The sequence below is a fragment of the Cricetulus griseus genome, chromosome 6, assembly GCF_003668045.3.
Source record: "Cricetulus griseus strain 17A/GY chromosome 6, alternate assembly CriGri-PICRH-1.0, whole genome shotgun sequence".
NCBI lineage: Eukaryota > Metazoa > Chordata > Mammalia > Rodentia > Cricetidae > Cricetulus > Cricetulus griseus.
This window is the reverse complement of record NC_048599.1, coordinates 113,139,817-113,161,119: the sequence shown is the minus strand read 5'-3', so window position 1 is coordinate 113,161,119 and position 21,303 is coordinate 113,139,817. Positions and strand designations below refer to the sequence as shown.

The window sequence follows — 21,303 nt, the reverse complement described above, 5'->3', positions numbered from 1 at the left end:
TGATAAGTGCTTCTTTCTATTTGTAGAAAAGCAAGTGTCTTATTTCTGTTCCCATTATATAACTGTCCCTCTGGGGAGTTGGCCTTACTTTAGTCTACACCTCTTCCCCGTTTCTGATTGCCATTGCTTTCCTGCTTGCAAATTCTGTTTGCTGTACACACTTTATAGACTAAAAAGGACCTTTGAATATTTTATTACTGCTTTGCAGCAGTGCTCTAATTCAGTTTGATCTAATATAAAAACTGTAGTCACATAGAAAGACTATCAGGTACTCGGAATTATGAATCATTGCACATGGAATTTAGAGCAAGTGTGTGGGTCCTGAAAGAGAATCTACTTCAATATTGAATATTGTGTCAAGATTCCTATCTAGTGCTTAATAGAAATGGGTCAGGTGAGTACAGACTAGTAGAACATTAGGTGTTTTGATGTGAGATTTTTATGTGTTCGGTCTTCTCACTCATTTGTCATATGGCCTTGCAAAGGTAGGGGTAATTATTCCCACACTATGGTTTGAATCATATGCTAATAGGAAGTGTAGCTAGAAAGATGCCAAAGCCTGTGCTATATCCATAGTTAATGTTTCCTCGGGTAGAGAAATGATGTTATTACTGTCTATATGCTTCAAAAGTTAATAAAATTAAAGCACTCATAGTTTATACTGGAAAATGTAGATGAAGAGTAATATACTTTTTTTTTAAATTTTAGAAAATACAAAGAGTGTGAAAGGGTGTGGGAGCCCATGTTTGTGGGGCTTCAGTCGGAGCCAGCCAAATTGCCCAGTTCGTACCTGAGAGGGGGAGTGTGGATTGAGAAAGAGTAGGTAAAGAATTTAAGAGCAAGACAGAAACACAGGATAGAGTCAGGAGAGCAAGCCAGTGAATACTGGGCGCCTCAAGTTTATTCACCATTCTTAAATACCTTAATCAAAAAGGAGAACATGGTGTTATGTATACAGAACAGACTTTCTTCCTTAGTTCTCCAAGGATTTGGTAACCACATCTTGGATTCAATTTCTCATTATCTGGCCTTGAGGGTCAAGAGTAACGACACCTCATACCAAGTCTGTTGTTATTTAGGTAAGACACCCAAGACCAAGATCAAACACCCTACTGTAGCCATGTCTTAAACGTTTAGGTCTTATGATTTACTAAGGACAGTTTTGAACTTTCTGACTTATGAGTCCAGATGAAGCAGAGCCATCTCTGACTTATGAGTCCAGATGAAGCAGAGCCATCGTTATGGGCCCCCGACAAAAGGGTTATTCTTGGACTCAGTAGTTAAGATCACTTACTGTTCTTATAGCTGCGTTTAGTCCCCCATACCCACATCAGATTTCTCGATACTACCTGTAACTCCAGTTTAGGGGGGGTTCTGTTGCCTCCGGCCTCTATGGGCACCCTTATAGTACACATAACTAAAATAATGAAATAAGTCCTAAGAATAGAAAAGAGAGGGCTGTATTCTGGCATGAAATACTTGGTCCATGTGTTAGGGATATTTAAACAATGAGAATTTTTTTTTTTATTTCATTTCCTGTGATAATGTGTGTCTGGGCTTGTTGATGTAGGTTCAGGTTACAAATAGTACAACTTCTAAAAGAAGATTTGCATCTCTGACCCCTAAACAACCGTTCATCTCACTACTCACAAACCCTGAACTAATTGCATAATATGCTAGTTTAAGAAATAAAATTCTGGGAAAAAAGCTTTTCATGCTAATACAATGACCGTTAGGTTATACCTTGACTTGTACAGTGAAAAGAGGCACAGGGAGCTGGTTTATTTGAATAATAGACTTGCCAATTAGCCATCAAGTGCTTCCATCTGTGAAATTGTTGATCAGATGGGTTAGCTGGGATGTTTCCAGACTAGGGCATCATAAATGGCACTTGAAAACTGTCACTTTGATGACGAGGTTTCAAGTATTACACTGCTTGGTGCTGTGGAACCTTTTTTTTTTCCTTTTGCAGCACCATGTTTTTTTAGAACATACTGATCCCACTTATGAATTCTGTGGCATCCAGAGAACTTGGGAGACCTGCCACTGATGTAAAGTTCTGCTTAATCTGCTGCTCTGGCCTGTGCTGCTTTTAAACCACAGTGGTAACAGCTTCTTTCATGGCCTTCACAGTCATGGTGGTTGGTGATCTGACTGGCTCAGTCAGGCAGTGCTCATTGCCTGTTGGCTATGTAGCTGGCACACTGGCAAGTTTCTTTGTACTTTCCCATCAATAAAAGCTCATTTTCAAATGTCTCCTTTATAGAAGTGTATAATAGCCTAAGGCCACATAAGTGTTGAGATTTCTCATGTAGCACTTGTGTGAAATGACTTTGGCATCTGTTCTTTACATTTTATAAGGATTTAAATCACTTATTGGTAACTCACATTTTAAAATGTACTCAATAACTCAGAAATATAAATTTCTATAAATAAAAAAAAATCCTTTCTCACTGTTGTATATCTTTTTGGCTTGACCTTCTGTATTGTAGGACGCTGTCCTTGGGTTGATTCTTTAAATGCCTGTGGAATGTGTTTAGACACTTGAGTCTGAGTGACAGTCCCGAATGGAGGCTTGTGCTAGGCTTTTCTTCTCTTCTTAAGGCTACATCCCTGGACTTGGATAAGGTTCATGGTCTGTAGTTTGTGTAGGAAAGAAATCCACGGCCAACCTTTATGCTGGTGCAGGTGGCCAAAGTCATTGGTAGAGAGAGTGACCTCTGGAGTTAGGCAAGGTCTAAATAAGGACTGAAATCCATGGTAGAGGAAAGAGACGGAGAATGCAGTGTAAGCTTGTAGGTGATTTGGGTTTAATTTATTCTCCCCAAGTAGATTTTTCACATATTGCTATCATCTCCAGGCCTTTAACTCCCACATGTAGACAGTTTCAATGAGAGAAAATTATGAACTCTTGTAATTTGGAGTCTTGGGTTGCATTTCCTTTTTTTGAAAAGTTTGGGTGGTAATCCTTTATAAAAAAAGATGCCTAGTACTAAGTAGATAAATAACATTAACTAGTTAGTAGGTTTCCTTTAGTAGGTGAGGAAATTGAAGCATTGTGACAAGCAGCTTTAGTGTAACTTTGAAAAAATAGTACATTTGAAAAAATGGTTTTATAACATAACTGAAAGACTGTGTTGCTTTTCTGTGCACCTCTGTAGTGCTAAAAAAGTATTAAAAAAGGAGGCAAGAGATAGATGCAATAGTGTGACCTGTTATTTTCTTTGCTGGATAGGACATTTCCTTGTGCCTTTGAACACCGTCACTCTAATGCTTCCTAAGCATTTTTCTTCTGATGTGTTTGTTATTCTGTACCTCTCCTGAATTCCTCAGAAGTAGGAACTGTGTGGTAGTTTTCATCACATCCCAAGCACTATTTTTAATAAATGAATGTTTAATGATATTCAGTAATGGTCAACAGTATTTCTAGGAAGTACCAAGAAGGTAGTTTTTGTTCCTTAATTTCTATTATGCCTGAGAACACAGCCTTTTGCGTATCATGAATCAGAAAGTTTTTGTTGTAGTATGAGAAACAAACAAGGTGTTTTTATATAAGCAAATACTTTTAAATATGTGTTGCAGGATGCAGATGTTATATTTGTTGAAGCTGAATTTTCATGTCCCTACCATCCCTGATCCCTTATCTAGAAACAACTGTTACCTGTTTCTTTTAACTTTTCAAAGATACTGCCTATCACTTGTGTCTGGAATTTTCATCAGGTGTATGAAATGGAAAGGAAGGTAGGAATATATATGAATAATGAATTGTAGCTTTTAGTCACATGTGGCTATCAAGTCTTTGAAGTGTAACTGGTAATGATTGAAAACTAAATGTTTATTTAAATAGCTTCTTAAGAAAATTGGTTACTGTATTGGGCTGTATATTGTACATATTATTTATAGTCTACCATGAGGATTATTCCACTCCATATCTCTATATAAAGCTCCCTTACCTGAGTGCTGGCTTTGTGAATGCTGGCAAGTACTCTACCGTAGAGCTAGATCTTCAGTCCTAAAGCTCATTTGTTTATTATTTGGAGTGTGATGTATTTAGCCAGTCCTTATTGGTAAACACTTGTTTCTTACCCCATTTCATGTGTTTCTTATCCTTTGGTTTACAGATAATTTGTAATAAGCCCCTCTTGGAGGTACACATAAACATGTCCAGAAGCTTAAGTATCTAGAATGGATTAGTTTGGTGTGGTAGAAATACCACAGGCTTTGTTTGGGTCTGAGTTTAGGTAACACTGGCTAACCTTGAGTCTGAGCTTCTTTATTTATAACAGGTACTGTTAGTTGCTTTTCTGTTGCTGTGATAAAGCAGAATGACCAAGGTGATTAATAAAAAGAAGTTTTTGTTTGTGCCTATGAATCCAGAGGGATAAGAAGCTTGGGAGCAAGCAGTGCAGCAGACACAGTAGCTGGAGCTGAACGTCTCAAACAGCAAAATGGGGATGGCACCAGGCCTTGAAACTTCACCCCCAGTGACATACCTCCTCTAACACGGCCACACCTCTCAAGCTCCCAAATACCACCACCAACTGGATACTAAATATTCACGTGCTTTGCAGTTATTAATGTATGGAATGGATCTGTCAAATGGTGTTAGAGGTTCAAGTGAGAGGTGGTAATGATAGCATTGTTGTTACTTATTGCTAATAGGAACATAAAACAAGCCCAGAGGCATGTGGGAATGTTGAATATCATGGAACCTTTGGAATGGCTTTAGCTAACTTACCAGATTGTAAATATGGTTGGCTTCTCTACCCGTTACTTATTTGACCTTCTTGAATTTTGAGTAGCTGTTTGTAAACTATGTTCGTGTTTGTGTATCAGCTAGCAAAACTGTACATTTCCTGTTGTTAGTGGTGCTTTGTCAGCCAGCAGTTAAATTTAGGAGGAGTCACTGTCTGAATACAGAATTGAATGTATTTGAATAGTGTTTGGCTTATCAGTAGAACACAAGAAAATAAAAAAAGTTGCTGGTCAGTGCTGGACCACCCCTTTAATCCCAGCACTCTCGGAGGCAGAGGCAGGCCATTCTATGAGTTCAAGGGCAGCCAGGGCTACATAGTGAGCCCTGTTTTGGGGTGGAGGAAAGGAAAGGAAAGGCGCAGGATATTTAGACTAAGCAGTTTAGGTTTTAAAATTTCTATGAGTTTGGATATAGTTTGTCTCTTTAGTATTTACAATGATTTTGCTTATTTGAAACAAAACAGAATTATATTTGAAAAGTTAAAATTTATAACTTGGTTCCTTGGTCACAGGTGAGCTTATATTAAAAGCTCCATGCCAACATTTAGCACTGTCATTTGAATGTTTAACTTTAGATAAAGGCATTTGCTGCCAAGTCTGTTGACCCAAGTTTGGTCACTGAGATTCATGATAGGAGAGAGCCAATTCCCACATGTTGTCCTCTGACCTCTACATGTATGTCATGACTTGTGCATATAAGCATGAAGAAATAAAGAGATATAATGTATTCCAATTACATTTTTTAATGAAGTGTTTGTTTGAAGTCAGTAACCTAAAGTTTTCCAAGGATTCACATTAAGAATCAGTTTCAGACATGCTCTGTATTTGTATGAGCAAGAGGAAAATGTGTTCTGTTTGTTTTCCTATCTTTTTTAGTCTCTACCTAAAAAGCATATTTGTGTATTAAACACAATTCAGGGGAAAACAAAGTATCGAACTTTTATATCTGAATATATCTGAATTTAGTACATAGTTCTTAAGTGTACATGTTATATTGAAAGTAGATTTGCTGTTTTTTGGTAGGCGCCAGAAATCTTAAGTATTAAAGGTTTATTGTTAGAAGTAGTAGGAGGCATCACACTTATGTGCCAGGCTCTATACCAAATGTATTCCATATGTTATCTCATTTAATCCTTACATTAGCCAGTACCATGTGGTATGATTAGCACCATTCACAAAAAAAAAAAAAAAAAAAAAAAAAAAAATCGAGTCTTCATTTCAATGCAGCCTCAGATGTAGGCTTTTGGATCCTAAAATACTTACACACCACTAATATCCTCATTGATACTTTAGTTTGGGAAGGGATTAATCAGATTGTTGCCAGGCTCTGTCATCTTAAATACTATACCTGAGTGTTAGGTAGGTTAGCAGTGTAAATTGTCATTCACAGCTGCCACTACGGTTGACTTTCAACCATAGTAATATGTTTTTCAGAGTGAATAAATAATGGTGCATTTGCTGGGCATTGTGGGGTGCATACAGTTAGACCTAGCACTTGGGAGGCAGAAGCAGGAAGATCTCCGAGTTTGAGGCCAACCTGGTCTGCATAGTATCAGACTTTTAGCTTGTCCAGTTATTCATTTACCTATATTTCCTTATATTTGCATTTGACCTAGTTAAAAGGCCAAGAAATAATATTTCCTATGTTTAAAACAAAGGGTAATCAGTACTCTTCAGGACTTGTGTCGGTCTCTGGAGCATAAACTAAGTCTCATGAGATTGGATTAGTTAACCACCAAACTGAGTTGTTTTAAAGCCAGCCTCATACTTCCTCTGAGAGTCTTTTTTTTTTTTCCCCCCAAGCCAAACTATATCCAGCTTTATTAAAGATACTTTCCATAAACAATCATAGTATTTCAGGCAGAACATGGCAGACAATCAGTAACTGTTTACAAGAACTTCCAAATTTCCTTCTTGTATGAACTACCAAAATCAGAAAGCCACTATAAAACCCAGTGAAGTCTTCATTCAATGCTTTGAAAAGTGGAAGAGCTTAGAGTGAGGGTTGGCATTTCACATTAAGGATGTTGTTTAACAACTTTCCACAAGCCGACCCTGACTTTCAGGGAACGAAATGAAATTATCAGAATTATCAGTCCACAATTGTGAAGATCCACAATCTTGTATATAAAAGGAACTGCTGTTCTTTTGAGGATATTATTTTTACTGTAAAGTCCAGATTGCCCAGTAGACCAGCAAAACCAATTTTAGGGGGTCAGGTTCCAACAGGTCTCTGGTTTTAAGGTAGTTAAGTCTATGTTGATGGTACAGGGGGAAGAGGATATAAAAATGAATTTAGAGTTTTCCCACACAAGGCATTCTGTGCCATGGTGGCCACATATATCAACACTAGGATGTCTCTCCTGAGCCAAGAGGAGACTTTCTAAATTGTCAAGGAAAGATGTTTTCCATCAACCATCATCAATCAATCCAGCTTAGGAGACATTTTGTTACTACACATGTTCCTTCCCCATCCCAAAACAATGAAGTGTTCTGTGTGCTAACAACATAGCTTAAAAAAAAAAAGTAAAACGAAATTCTGCATTTTTGTACAACTTGATAAAAAATAGTATTTCAAACTGTACAGTCACCAGTACATAGTTATCAAAAATGCACACATTTCACTTGGCATCTCCAGCACTTTCAGCTTTTGGTTCCTGGTCTGTTTTGGCATCTCCATTTACTACAGGGTTATTTGCATCCTTGCCAGCAACCGCTTTCCCCTTTTTCCCCTTGGGTACCTTCTCTCCCTTCTTTGTAGGGGCCTTTTTAGGCTTGGGCTCTGGCTTTGGAGGAGCAGGTTTAGCAGACAACCTTGCAGATCTTCCCTGAAGCTCGTCTTTCACCTTAGCTTTATCTCCTTTAGTGTCCCCTTCAGCCTTTCTTTTGGGCATGGCAGTGGCGGGGGGTGGGGTGGGGTGGGGGACAGCGGCGGGGGGGGACGACGACGACGACACATCAGCGCTGAACCTGAGGATGCAGCTGTTTGAGGGTTTGATCTGTCCGGGGGTCGTTCTCGATGCTTCTTCACACTGCTCCCCTCTGAGAGTCTTTAATGCTTGTATTCTCCCACACATTAGCTTGTTGGCTGCTCTTGCACACCCTGTCATCGTGTAAATGCCATTTACTATAAGGTCTTCACCAAACCAGAATAGATACTCATGTTTTGTGCTTAGAGCTCTACAGTTAAGCTAAAAGCATGTTTTCTTTATGAACCTCCCAACTTGAAAAAGTTGATCTCATAAAAGTAGAGAATAGTGGTTCCTAGAATCTGGGAAGTGGAAAGGGCAGGGGTCAGAGAATGATCAATATGTGAAATGTTATAGTTCTGGAAGATTAAGTTCTGGTGTTCCCTTGACTATAATTAATAAGGTAGTATATGATATACCTAGAAAGGAGGGTGTGCTCAACACACACACACACAGCTACATGTTATCACAGTCTGATCATTATACATCCATATATCTCATAAGTATGTTTAATTATTATTTTGATAAAAAAGAAAAACATATTTAACATATCAGCCTGCCAATCATCAGAGCTTAGTAACAGAGTACAATATAGATTACTCACTGTTTGTCTTTCTGGTTATAATCATGATGAGGTTGGCTGAGAGATTTATCTCACTGTCACTGACCAGCATCTGAAGACTGTTACCATAGCTAACCTAGGAAAACCAAAATTCAAAGGGTAAAGTGTAGTTTCTTCTGACTACCCATTATTGTAAATACATATAGTAGGGTTGAGAACATACCAACGGGAACTGTCTTTAAAGTGATAAAAGCCAAATAAAGGGTATGTGCAATATAATTCCATTATTAACACCAGAGGAAAAGAAAACTAATTTGTAATGACAGCACAGCAGAAAGTTGTCTGTCAGTAAAAGGAACACACGAATAGGTTGCCAAGGAGCATAATAAGTACATTGAATGATGGATGTTCAGTATCTTGATTGTAGCAATGTTTTCACAAGTGTGTTCCTAGATATCCATGGGATATAAGTTTTAGAATCCCCTGTAGGTAAAATCTTTGGTGCACAAGTACTTTAGCAAAGGTCACAGTATTTTCATTAGCACTTATGCATAGACTCCTATATAATTTAGGTCATTTCTAGATTACTTGTGACATCTGCTGCAATGAAAGTGCTATGAAAGTAGTCATCATACTATATTGTCTAGGGAAGAAAAGGTCAGTATAGATGCACCTCCCCCAACTAATGGCTCTGGCTTGTGTCAAGTTGAATAAAACTAACCAGTTCAGTCAAATTGCTTTACAACTGTCTCCACAGAGCATCCCTGAACCTTTTTTATCTTCTAAAATTGTAACTCTGTACCCATTAAACAAGAATTGCCTCTTTTCCTACATTAGTTATTTTGCTGGGGAAAAAGTACCTGAGCAGAAGCAACTTGGGGAGGAGGATTTATTTTAGCTCACAGTTTCCTGCTTAGGAAGGCAGATAATGATGGTGGCTCCTACCTTGGTGGCAGATGGAAGAACAGAGCTTGTTTCATCTAATATGATCAGGAAACTGAGTATTCAGGCCAGAATAAGGACTACCTATCATCTTCTACTCCTGTCATATGGCCCTTCTCTTGACAGCTTGGCCCCATGTCCAAAAGGGTCCACAGCTTTCCAAATAGAATGACTAGCTGGGGACCAAATGTTCATATCCATGTGGGAGACATTTTACATTTTAACTATATATAAAACACTCTTCCTCTGCTCTGTCAGTTTCCATTGTACTTCCTAGTTTTGAATGTGACTACTTTAAGTACTTTGGTGACTGAGGCATATTTCATGTATGTGTTGTAGGTTTCAGAATTTTCAATATCTTTTAGGGCTGAATAATACTTATTATACATTGTCACCACTCTAGAGGTGGTGGGGACCTAGGAGAATTGAGCTGATAAATGAGGCAGACTAAAGTCTCATGCAATGGTCAATTTTATTCAGAGCCTCAGACAATTTATACTCTGAGGGTTAAGAAAGGTCACCTGAGTAAAGTTCTCGTGAGTTAAGCTGTATACAATCACAAGGACAAGCTGCATGTGGCAAAACATGTTTTTCCATAGAGGCATATAAAGGATAGTGTAAACATTTAATTGAGTAGCACCAGCAAGCAATACACCTGCTACGAAAGTACATCTCAGGAACAATTCTGTGTCTTGAAGAAATGCTAGTATCACAAAACTCTTTTCTTGGAGTGTTCTCTCAAGCACTCAGAATTCTCCTCATTTGGCTCCATTCCAGGACCGTGTTCTGACAGTATGTGTGTACTATGTTCTGTTTATCCATTCATCTACTATGTAAACATGGGCTGTCTCCTCCTCTTGGTTACTGGGAATAATGCTGCTATGAACCCAACCCTGAAGACATACCTATTTGAGTATAATTCAGGGTTTTTTGTTTTTGTTTTTAAATCAAAAGTGAGTGGCTGGTTTTTAAAAAACTACTGTGCTGTTTTTTTGTCGTCCCTACCTCCCCCCAGCAGTCCATTACCTTATGTAAAGATTTAAGGAAGGGGAAAAAAAAATCTGTCCATGTAGTTTTTTCAATTCTAGTTGCTCTTTCCTTTGTGAAGATCTGCATTTCTCTTGAGCATCATTTTCCTTCCGCCTAAAGGACATAAAATTTTGTGATGCACATATGTTGCCCATCTTGACAATTGGGCAGTCCTTCCACCCTTTCTAACAGCCAAGCTTTTGTTTTTACTTTCTGAAAATCTTTTACTATTTTTTTAAAAGATTTTTTAAAAAATAAAACTGTTAAATTTAGGGGTTTTTATTGTAGGCACAACCACCTTACATAATTTCAAGTATTTTCTCCCAATCTGTGACTCTTCTCCATCTTGGAAGAACAAAAGCTTTAATTGTGATGAAGTTCAATATTATCAACTTTCTTGATTTCTGTTTTGGATATTGTGTTAGTTATTTTTCTGTTGCGGGGGGGGGGGGAGCGCATTGGGAATCACAGAGACTTTCTGAAACTTCAAAGTCCACCCACATTGACACATCTCTAATAAAGCCATGTCTCCTGTGAGGGCCATTCTCATATAAAACAGCCACTAATGTTAACCCTTTAAAAAACATAATTTAAACCATGTTCATATTTACTTGTTGGTGTACTGTGCCCCCAGTTCTGGGCATTGATCCTAGGACCTCACATATACTGGACAAGTATTTGATTTCCAAACCACATGCCAAGCTCCAAACTTTTGGCTTTAATATTTAGTTCTATGAACTATTTTTGCTTAAAGCAAGGTGGGAGTCCAAATGTACACATTTTCATGCAAATATATTTGGTTATCAGCACAGTTTATAGCAAAGACAATTCTTTCCACCATTGAATTGAGCTATTTTGTCAAATAGCTGTGTTAGGATTTGTCACTGAACTTTCTGTTCTATTCATGAATATACTTTGTGAATTTAAGTATTTTCCCCTGGTACATTAGTGAAATTGTTTCTAGTGCATTGGGAGTTTGGCTTTTCCCTCTAATCCTTTTGGGTGATTCTCTAGACGGTGCCTCTTCATACACATGTACTGATTGGTGCATAGCTGAATTCTCAAAATCTCATGACCCCCTAGAATTTTAAGATGATTCAAGCTGTTTCTGTCTCCCAGTAATCTTGACTGTCTCACTTCATCTCACAGAGTCCACCAAATTGCCTGGATTTTCTATCCTGTACTTCCACCCTGGAAAATGTCTCAGACTGTAAACTAGAATGGCTGTTGAGGGGGCTCATCCCATTTGTTACCTTGTCTCGGCTGTTACGTTGTTACAAACTATTGTTTGACTTGGTTTTGTCCTTTGCAGGGGAGGATAGAAATCTAAATTCAGTTCTTGATAGTCTTTTTTTTTTTTTTTTTTGGTCTTCTGTTAGAACATGTTGCCACTGGACATTTAAGTAGTTAGGCTGGCCTTGAGTAGTTGGTTCTCTTGTCTCAACTTGAGTAGTGGGATGACTGACAAGTACCACCACCCCTCTCATTTACTTTTTAACAGGAAAAATTGATGTTGGAATAGGTGTTCTAGGGCAGTATTTCTCAACCTACCTAATGCTGTGACCCTTTAATACAGTCCCTCATGTTGTGGTGACCCCAACCATAAAATTATTTTGTTGCTACTTCATAACTGTAATTTTGCTATTGTTATGAAATGTAATCTTGTGTTATCTGATCCAAAGGGATCGTGACACACAGGTTGAGAATTGCTGTTCTATAAGGAGTCTTCTATTTGAACTTTAGAGAAATAGGTGTTAAAATACTATTTAGATTATAAGAGAATGCACTTAAACTGAACAATTAATTGAATCCAATTTAACGGAATGCTGGTTTTTTTCCTTAAAGGTAGTGAATAAACAAAGTGTTTATTACGTGTTAATGTGTGTAATTAAAATGTGATGTACAGGGTGAGATTTTTATGTGTGGTAGTACTAATAGTAGAGACAAATCCATCCATTTACATTGACATTTGAAACCTATTTTCCTCTAAATAACATTTACAGTTTCCTTTAGTTAGGGTTTGTGGAACACCTAATATAAGTTTAAGGCATTCTTGTAAGTATTATGATTATTAAGTCATTGAAATGTTTGCAACTCAGTAGTTGTGCTTGTGTCATAATCTTAATTTTTCACATGCATAGCGGAGATCCTAGATTAATCAATCCCCAGTATGTTTTAAAAAAAATAGAAAGTTTGGGCTGGAGAGATGGCTCAGAGGTTAAGAGCATTGGCTGTTCTTCCAGAGGTCCTGAGTTCAATTCCCAGCAACCACATGGTGGCTCACAACCATCCGTTATGAGATCTAGTGCCCTCTTCTGGTATGCAGATATACATGGAAGCAGAATGTTGTATACATAATAAATAAATAAAATATTTAAAAAAGAAATAGAAAGTTCAGGAACTGGCCCAGGTGGCACACACCTGTGATCCTTGTACTCTAGAGAACAAAATAGGATCGAAGCATACCTGAATTGAACAATGACCCGGGGTGGAGAAGGGGAGAAAAGGAAAATAAAATCAAATAGTTGGTTTGTCTCACAGGTTGTAGTTTTCTGAGCTATTGTTAATCATGGTAAACAAGCTCATAAACAACAATCTAATTGTCTTAGCAGCTGAAGAAGGTACACATAGTTATGTTTAACAGTAGAACTATTGTAAAGTAGTAAAAATGCATGAATGATCATCACATATTAGAATCATTAATTTATGCTGATACAATAAAGGAAAAGCAAGTTGAGAAATTATATGTTCTAAATGAATGCCTTAGTAAACAATTTACAACACTAAATAATACTGTATCAATTATATACAATAAAAAAGCACACGATAAAGTCAGATAAATTGGTGCATGCCTATAATTCCAGTACTTGTGAGGTTGAGGCAGAAGGATAAAGAGTTTGAGGCCAGCCTGGGCATGTAGCTGATGGCCAAACAAAACAAAACAGGAACCACCGCTCCATTTTTTTTTTAAAAGCTTGTTAATCATTAAATTAGAATAATTGCCACATCTGGGTGTAGAGTGGGGCTGCAGATGGTCAAGGGAGAAGGATACAGCTGCTTTAGTGATTTAATTTTTAAGACTGTGGTTTATTATAGAAGTAATATTTTTACATTCTTACATATTTTATAATAAATTTTACAAGAAACAAAGGATAGGAATTGGTTAAAACTGTGTATGCATTTGTTGTTCATAGTGTGGGTGTTGTCACTTAGCTCCTTTTTTCTTTACTGCTATATGCCTACTCAACTCATTGCTGCTTTCTTAGAGGCAGCTTTCTACTTGACTGACTCAGAGATCTGCCTGCCTCTGCCTACTCCTCTCTCCTAAGTGCTGGGATTAAAGGCATATACCATTATTCTTCATCTAACATTTGTAATATGGATGTGTTCCAATTGCTGCATATACTTAATAAAAGTATCTGAAATTAATGAATTTGTTTTTTGCATTTTAATATGGTCATTCTATTATGAGTAGATGCTATGGTTTTAATTTTCAGGAAACATAGATTGCTTTTATATTTTTCAATAGTCTTACATTATTCCTTTTTGGTCAGGGTCTAGGCAGCCACTTGAAGATACCATGTTACTATTAATTTTAATTCAGCTTTGGGTTTTATGTTGGATTTTAGAGCAATCGGAGGATCTTAGGTAATTTCCAGTAATAGTGAACAAAAATTCATTAGAATGAGATAAAAATGGGCTTCGTGTCTACAGAAATATGTTTGTAATAAATCCCTGGTATATTTTGTTGCAGGTTTGGTAAGAGTCAGATTTTTGAATTTTGAGATCCAGTCTATAGGTATTTCATACCTTCCATAATAGACTTGCTATTTACCTAACTGGCCAAGCCCCCCACCTACAACTATAGTGTACCTCTCCATTTTCTTGTCCCCACATAAGTAGTCCTCCAGTGTCCTCAAACTGTTTTTACTGAGCTTCTTCCTATTGCTGCCATTGGTAATTCTGAGGGTTATCTGTTGTCTGTGTGCAGCTGACTTCCCTCCTGTGTGTAAACATTAGCTATGTTTAAACCTTATTATCTTTGCTCTTGTCAGCTGTCTTCAATGTTGGATAAAAGTTATACTACTCTGGCCAAGATGTAGTGATTCTCGTGCATGCAGAAAGGTCAAAGAGAGCCATCTTTCTTCAGAGGAATGTGAACAGAGTAGTTCTGGGGTCTTTTATAAATTGATGTGCAATGGAAAACCACTGTGAAGCCGAGGAGTCTTTTCACGTAACTAGGTATGCTAGGATGGAAAAGACTGTTTACTTACCTACTTACTTGACTAATGAGCTTTTCTTTACACTTTGAGCTCCTGTTGCAGGTGCCTTATATTTTAAAGTAGTCATTGTATCCTACACTATTTTAATTACTTTAGTGTCCCATGCTATTTTGATCATCCTTTATAGGACTATGAGATATTCTCTAAGTTCTTTTTTTGCGTTCTTTCATTATTAGTATTTGCTACTAATTTTCCTTCTACTCTTTTTTAAACAGCTGCCTTTCTCTTTCCCCAGAAGTTATTTCATTGTGTCAGGTCATGATTTAGAAACAACTTAGTGGCTCAACATGACAAAGTTTTCTTTTCAGCCACACTGTGTGTGATGGTTCACCTGGGTTCTCTGTTCTGATGTCATCCTTATTCTAGGATGCCAGGTAACAACATTATCATTCTTTGAAAGTTTTCATTGGACACAATACAGGTCAGGGCATTTCTGTTTCTCTTGGTTAAAGCCAGTTGGTTAAAGCCAGTTGCTTGTTCATATAAGAGGTCAAGGGAGTCTGATGCTTTTAGATACCCAAGAGAACTCAGGAGTGTTTTATACATAGCAAGAATTGTCACATGTCATGTCTCCACACCTGACTGATCTCATCCTTCTTTGTACTTCCGTGATATTTTGTAAACTGTGCCTCACTGGATTAAAATTATAATAAATCTGCAATGATATAGAATTTGGTATTTTCTAAGCTTCTGAAATTTTAAGACAACTACCTGGGCAAACTTGTCCCAGTGATTTTATTAATCTGAGAGTAGTGTAGTCCTTTGCTTTATAAGTTTAGGTCACTGGTCTTTTACCAGGAATCATTTGGGATCCTAAAAAAAAAAAATATTTGCTAAGTATCTCTGTGGTGGTACAAGCCTTTAATCTCAGCACTTGCATTTAATCTCAGCACTTGAAAAACAGAGGCAGATGAGTCTCTGTGAATTCTATGTTGGTCTGGTCTACTTAGTAAGTTCCAGACCAGCCAGGGCTACATTGTTGTACCCTGTCTCAGAAAAAGGGGGGAAAAAGTTGCCTGAACCTCACCCCAGAGAAGTCATATCAGAATCTCAGGCTGATCTAGCTATCAGAATTATTTTAAATGGCATGCAATTTTGAAATGTAAACAGGCCTAAGAACCATTGATATGTTCATTGCTCATTTTCTGCAGAGGCTCTTTGAATGCCAGGCCTTGCTTTGCTTTTATTATTCCTAAAGCTCACCATGTTTCATGTCATTTTGGCCCCAAACCTGTGTTATATATTCATTTTTATATTTGTGTATAAATATAATATGTAGTTTTGGAGACACTACATTTTAAGAATTAGCACTACATCTAATTAGTTTATCATATACATATCTAGTGCTTGTCATACTGTCTGTCACACAGGTTTTCTAAGTTTATATACACATACACATATATATCCTGATACCCCTGCCCACATTCACATGTTTCTCAGGTTGTTCTTTTGTCTTTTCTTTCATTAGATAAGATGAATAACATTTGGGAAAGAAAGAAACATGAGGATAACATTTTTAAAATACAAAGCAAAAACTGCACACAGACAGGCAAGATTATCAGTATTCGTTTAAACACTTTCAGGGCCTGGCGCTTGTGGCTGCTGTTTCTAACAGCTGATCACAGTAGCATCCACTTAACCTTCAGCTCCTTTGATCAGTGATGCAACTAATCCAGTCTTGAACTCTGCCTCCTCCTCCCATTGCTTGGATGTTTGATAATCAGCTTCTTACAGTATGTACTGAAAGAGTATTGCATTCTGGGGATAGCATGTTAAAAGGAGACTCAGATTTAAGGCAAGACAGATACAATGTTGTTTTTTTCTTTCTTCTTCTTTTTTTTTTTTTGCAAGGTATCTGCCTTCAATTTTTTTTGGAAGGCTATATTTTTATTTTACTTATTATATTTTAATGTTCCCTTCTCCCTCCCCTCCTCTCCTACCACCCCCCCCCAACAAAAACCCTACCTATCACATATCCTTTCTTCTATTCTTCCCCTAGCTCAACCTTTCTGCTCCCTCATGACCTCTGCATCCTTCCTCTTCTTCCCTTCTCATTCTCCTAGCTCCCTCCCCCCTCTTCCCAAGCTCTCAATTTGCTCAGAGGATCATGACCCTTTCCCCTTCTACAGGGGACAAAGTTTGTCTCTTTTAGGGTCCTCCTTGTTTACTAGTTTCTCTGGAAGTGTGGATTGTAGGATGGTAATCCCTTACTCTATGTTTAAAATCCACGTAGGACTGAGTACATATCATGTTTGTCTTTTTGTGATTGGGTTACCTCGCTCAGAATGGTTTGTTCAAGTTCCATCTATTTTCCTGCAAATTTCAAGATTCCATTGTTTTTTTCCACTGAGTAGTACTCCATTGTGTAAATGTACCACATTTTCTCTGTCCATTCTTCAGTTGAGGGGCATCTAGTCTGCTTCCAGTTTCTGGCTATTACAAATAGTGCTGCTATGAACATCGTTAACAGATGTCTTTGTTGTATGAATGTGCTTCTTTTGGGTATATGCCTAGGAGTGGAATTGCTGGATCTTGTGGTAGACTGATTCCCATTTTCTTGAAGAGTCACCATAATGATTTCCAAAGTGGCTGTACAAGTTGGCACTCCCACCAGCAGTGGAGAAGTGTTCCCCTTTCTCCACATCCTCTCCAGCATAAACTGTCATTGGTGTTTTTGATTTTAGCCATTCTGACAGGAGTAAGATGGTATCTCAGAGTTGTTTTGATTTGCATTTTCCTGATGGCTAAGGATGTTGAACACTTTCTTATGTGTCTTTCAGCCATTTTAGATTCTTCTATTGAGAATTGTTTATTTAGTTCTGTACCCCACTTTTTAATTGGATTGTTTGGTGTTTTGGAGACTAGTTTCTTGAGTTCTTTGTATATTTTGGAGATCAGCCCTCTGTCAGATGTGGGGTTGGTGAATATCTTTTCCCAGTCTGTGGACTGCTGTTTTGTCTTGCTGACTGTGTCCTTTGCCTTGCAGAAGCTTCTCAGTTTCAGGAGGTCCTGAAATTAATTGTTGATCTCAATGTCTGTGCTTCTGGTGTTGTGTTCAGGAATTGGTCTCCTGTACCAATTAATTCAAGGGTATTTCCCACTTTATCTTCTAATAGCTTCGGTGTGGGTTTATGTTGAGGTGTTTGATCCATTTTGACTTAAGTTTTGTACAGGGTGAAAGGCTTGGGTCTATCTGTAGTCTTCTACATGTTTGCATCCAGTTATGCCAGCACCATTTGTTGAAGATGTTCTCTTTGTTCCAGTGTATATATTTGGATTGTTTGTAAAAAATCAAGTGTTCATAAGTGTGTGGGTTAATTTCAGGGTTTTCAACTCTCTTCCTTTGGTCTACCTGTCTATTTTTGTGCCAATACCAAGCTGTTTTCAGGACTATAGTTCTATAATAGAGCTTGAAGTCAGGGATGGTGATGCCTCCAGAAGTTCCTCTATTGTACAGGGTTGTTTTGGCTATCCTGGGACTTTTGTTTCTTCATATAAAGTTGAGAATTGTTCTTTCAAGGTCAGTGAAGAATTGTGTTTGGATTTTGATGGGGATTGCATTGAATCTGTAGATTGCTTTTGGCAAGATTGCCATTTTTACTGTGTTGATCCTGCCTATCCAAGAACATGAGAGATCTTTCCATTTTCTGGCATCTTCTTTTATTTCTTTCTTTAGAGACTCAAAATTCTTATGGTACAGGTCTTTCTCTTTTTTGGTATAGTGTTACTCCAAGGTATTTTATGTTGTTTGTGGCAATTTTAAAATGTTTCTTTGATTTCCTTCTCCACCAATGTGTCATCCGTATATAGTAGGACTACAGATTTTTTTGAGTTAATCTTGTATCCTGCCACTTGCTGAAGATGTTTATCAGCTGTAGGAGTTCCCTGGTAGAGTTTTTTGGGTCACTTATGTAGACTATCATATCATCTGCAAATAGTGAGAGTTTGACTTCTTCTTTTCTGATTTGTATTCCCTTGATCTCCTTTTGTTGTCTTATTGCTGTAGCTAGAACTTCAAGGACAATATTGAAGAGGTATGGAGAGAGTGGACAGCCTTGTCTTGTTCCTGATTTTAGAGGAATTGCATTGAGCTTCTCTCCATTTAACTTGATGTTGGCTGTTGGCTTGCTGTATATTGCTTTTATTATGTTCAGATATGTTCCTGTTATCCCTAATTTCTCCAAGACCTTTATCATGAAGGGGTGTTGGATTTTGTCAAAGGCTTTTTCGGCATCCAGTGAGATGATCATGTGGTTTTTTTTTTCCTCAGTCTGTTTATATGGTGGATTACATTGATGGATTTTTGTATGTTGAACCATCCTAGCATCCCTGGGATGAAGCCTACTTGATCGTGATGGATGATTTCTCTGATGTTTTCTTGGCTTTGATTTGCCAGTGTTTTATTGAGAATTTTTGCATCAATGTTCATGAGGGATATTGGTCTGTAATTCTCTTTCTTAGTTGTGTCTTTGTGTGGTTTAGGTATCAAGGTTATTGAAGCCTCATAAAAAGAGTTTGGTAATGACCCTTCTGCTTCTATTGTGTGGAATACTTTGAGGAGAATTAGTATTAGCTGTACTTTGAATTTCTGGTAGAATTCTGCACTGAAGCCATCTGGCCCTGGGCTTTTTTGGTTGGGAGACTTCTGATGACTGCTTCAATTTCATTAGGGGTTATAGGTCTATTTAAGTTGCTTATCTGTTCTTGATTTAATTTTGGTAAGCGAAATCTGCACAGAAAATTGCCCATTTCCTTTAGATTTTCGAATTTTGAGGAATATAGGTTTTCAAAGTATGACCCGATGATTCTCTGGATTTCCTCTGTGTCTGTGGTTATGTCCCCCTTTTCATTCCTGATTTTATTAATTTGCATGTTCAGTCTTTGTTGTTTCTTAAGATTAGCTAAAGGTTTGTCTATCTTGTTGATTTTCTCAAAGAAGCAACTCTTTGTTATATTGATTCTTTGTATTGTTCTCCTTGTTTCCATTTTATTGATTTCAGCCCTCAATTTGATTATTTCCTGTCCTCTGCTCCTTGGGGTGTATTGGCTTCTTTGTTTTCTAAAGCTTTCAATTGTGCTGTTAATTCTCTAGTGTGATTATTCTCCTGTTTCTTCATGTGAGCATGCAGCGCTATGAACTTTTGTTTTCTCCATCTATATTGATTGAAAGCTTTTTTGGGTATAGTAGTCTGGGCTGGCATCCATGTTCTCTTAGTGTAGGTAGAATATCCATCCAGGACCTTCTGGCTTTCAGAGTTTCCATTGAAAAGTAAGGTGTGATTCTCCTAGGTTTGTCTTTATAGGTTACTTGACCCTTTTCCTTTGCTGCTCTTAATATTTTCTCTTTGTTCTGTATGTTTGGTGTTTTGATTATTATGTGGCAAGGAGACTTTTTTTTTTTTTTTTTGGCCCAGTCTATTTGTTGTTCTGCAGGCTTCTTGTATTTTCATTGGCATGTCTTTCTTAAGTTTGGGAAAGTTTTCTTCTATGATTTTGTTGAACTTGTTTTCTGTGCCTTTGAGTTGGATTTCTTCCCCTTCTTTTATGCCTATTATTCTTAGGTTTGGTCTTTTCACGGTATCCCATATTTCCTGCACATTTTGTGTTAGAGATTTGTTGGACTTAGGATTTTCTTTGGTCGATGAGTCTATTTCCGCTAGTATGTCTTCAACTCCTGAGATTCTCTCTTCTATCTCTTGTATTCTGCTGGTTATGCTTACATCTGTAGTTCCTGATCGTTTTTCCAGCTTTTCTATTTCCAGCATTCCCTCAGATTGTGCTTTCTTTATTGTCTGTATTTCAGTTTTCAGGTCTTGAACTGTTTTCTTGAGAGATTTGTTGGTATCTTGTATATTTTGGTTTGTTTTTTCTTCCATTTCTTTAAGGGATTTTCTCATGTCCTCTTTGAGGTCCTGTATCATTTTCATGAATATGTTTTTAAGGTCATTCTCTTCTGGTTCATCAGCATTGTGATGTTCAGGTCTTGCTGGTTCCTAGTCTCTGGTGGTGTCATATTGAGTTTTCTGTTGTTGAATGTGCTTTTACCTTACTCTCTTCTCATCCTTTCTTCTGGTGGGTGCAGGAGTTTCTTGCTCTTTGGTGGGTATGGGATCAAGGTTCTCTTCTGATAGATGCAAACAGATCTAATACTCTGATGTCTGTCCTCTTCTCTTCGTTGGAGGTGTCACTGTTATGGGGGCCTTGGCAATGCTTGGGTGTGTTGGGTCCGGCTGGGCTGATGGATGGAGACAGAACTGCCACCAGGCCTCAGCATGTTGGATCCCGCCGCCAAACTCAGATCCAAGGCACAGATAGCTATTGTCAGATGTCTCTGAACAGTGACGACGAAAGGATCGGGAAACAGCACCTGGCCTACCTGGGCCAGAAGATGGACGCAGAACTGCCACTGGGTCTCTACGTGTGGGATCCCGCCGCCGAACTCGGGTCCGACACACAGATCACACACAGATCGCTGTTGTCAGATGACTCTCTTGTTGTTGTTTTTTGAGACAGCATTTCTTTGTGGCTTTGGAGACTGTCCTGGAACTAGTTCTTGTAGACCAGGCTGGTCTCGAACTCACAGAGATCCTCCTGTCTCTGCCTCCTGGTGCTGGGATTAAAGGCATCCACTACCACGGCCTGGCTCAGATCTAATCTTTATACACATTCCAAATAATGAAATCCCACACTATTCTAAGACATAGTTTCTTTCTGTATGGGAAAACATGGTTATCTTATCCTTTGAGTAAGAAATTCCTGTTTC

At 37.9% G+C, this 21,303-nt stretch overlaps 2 protein-coding genes across 2 annotated transcripts in view; one reads left to right on the top strand and one right to left on the bottom strand.

The window, feature by feature from the left end:
• The window catches only part of Psmd14 (proteasome 26S subunit, non-ATPase 14), an 89,654-nt gene that overhangs the window by 20,371 nt on the left and 47,980 nt on the right, over window positions 1-21,303 (top strand). The window lies entirely within an intron of this gene.
• Window positions 7,377-7,649, bottom strand: LOC103164218 (non-histone chromosomal protein HMG-17-like). The gene has a single exon (XM_035446252.1). It carries the CDS (start codon window positions 7,647-7,649, stop codon window positions 7,377-7,379), a length of 273 nt encoding a protein of 90 aa, XP_035302143.1.

Excerpts from the sequence above, each read along its gene's own strand:
- LOC103164218 (XM_035446252.1), bottom strand. The coding sequence starts at position 7,649 with ATGCCCAAAAGAAAGGCTGAAGGGGACACTAAAGGAGATAAAGCTAAG.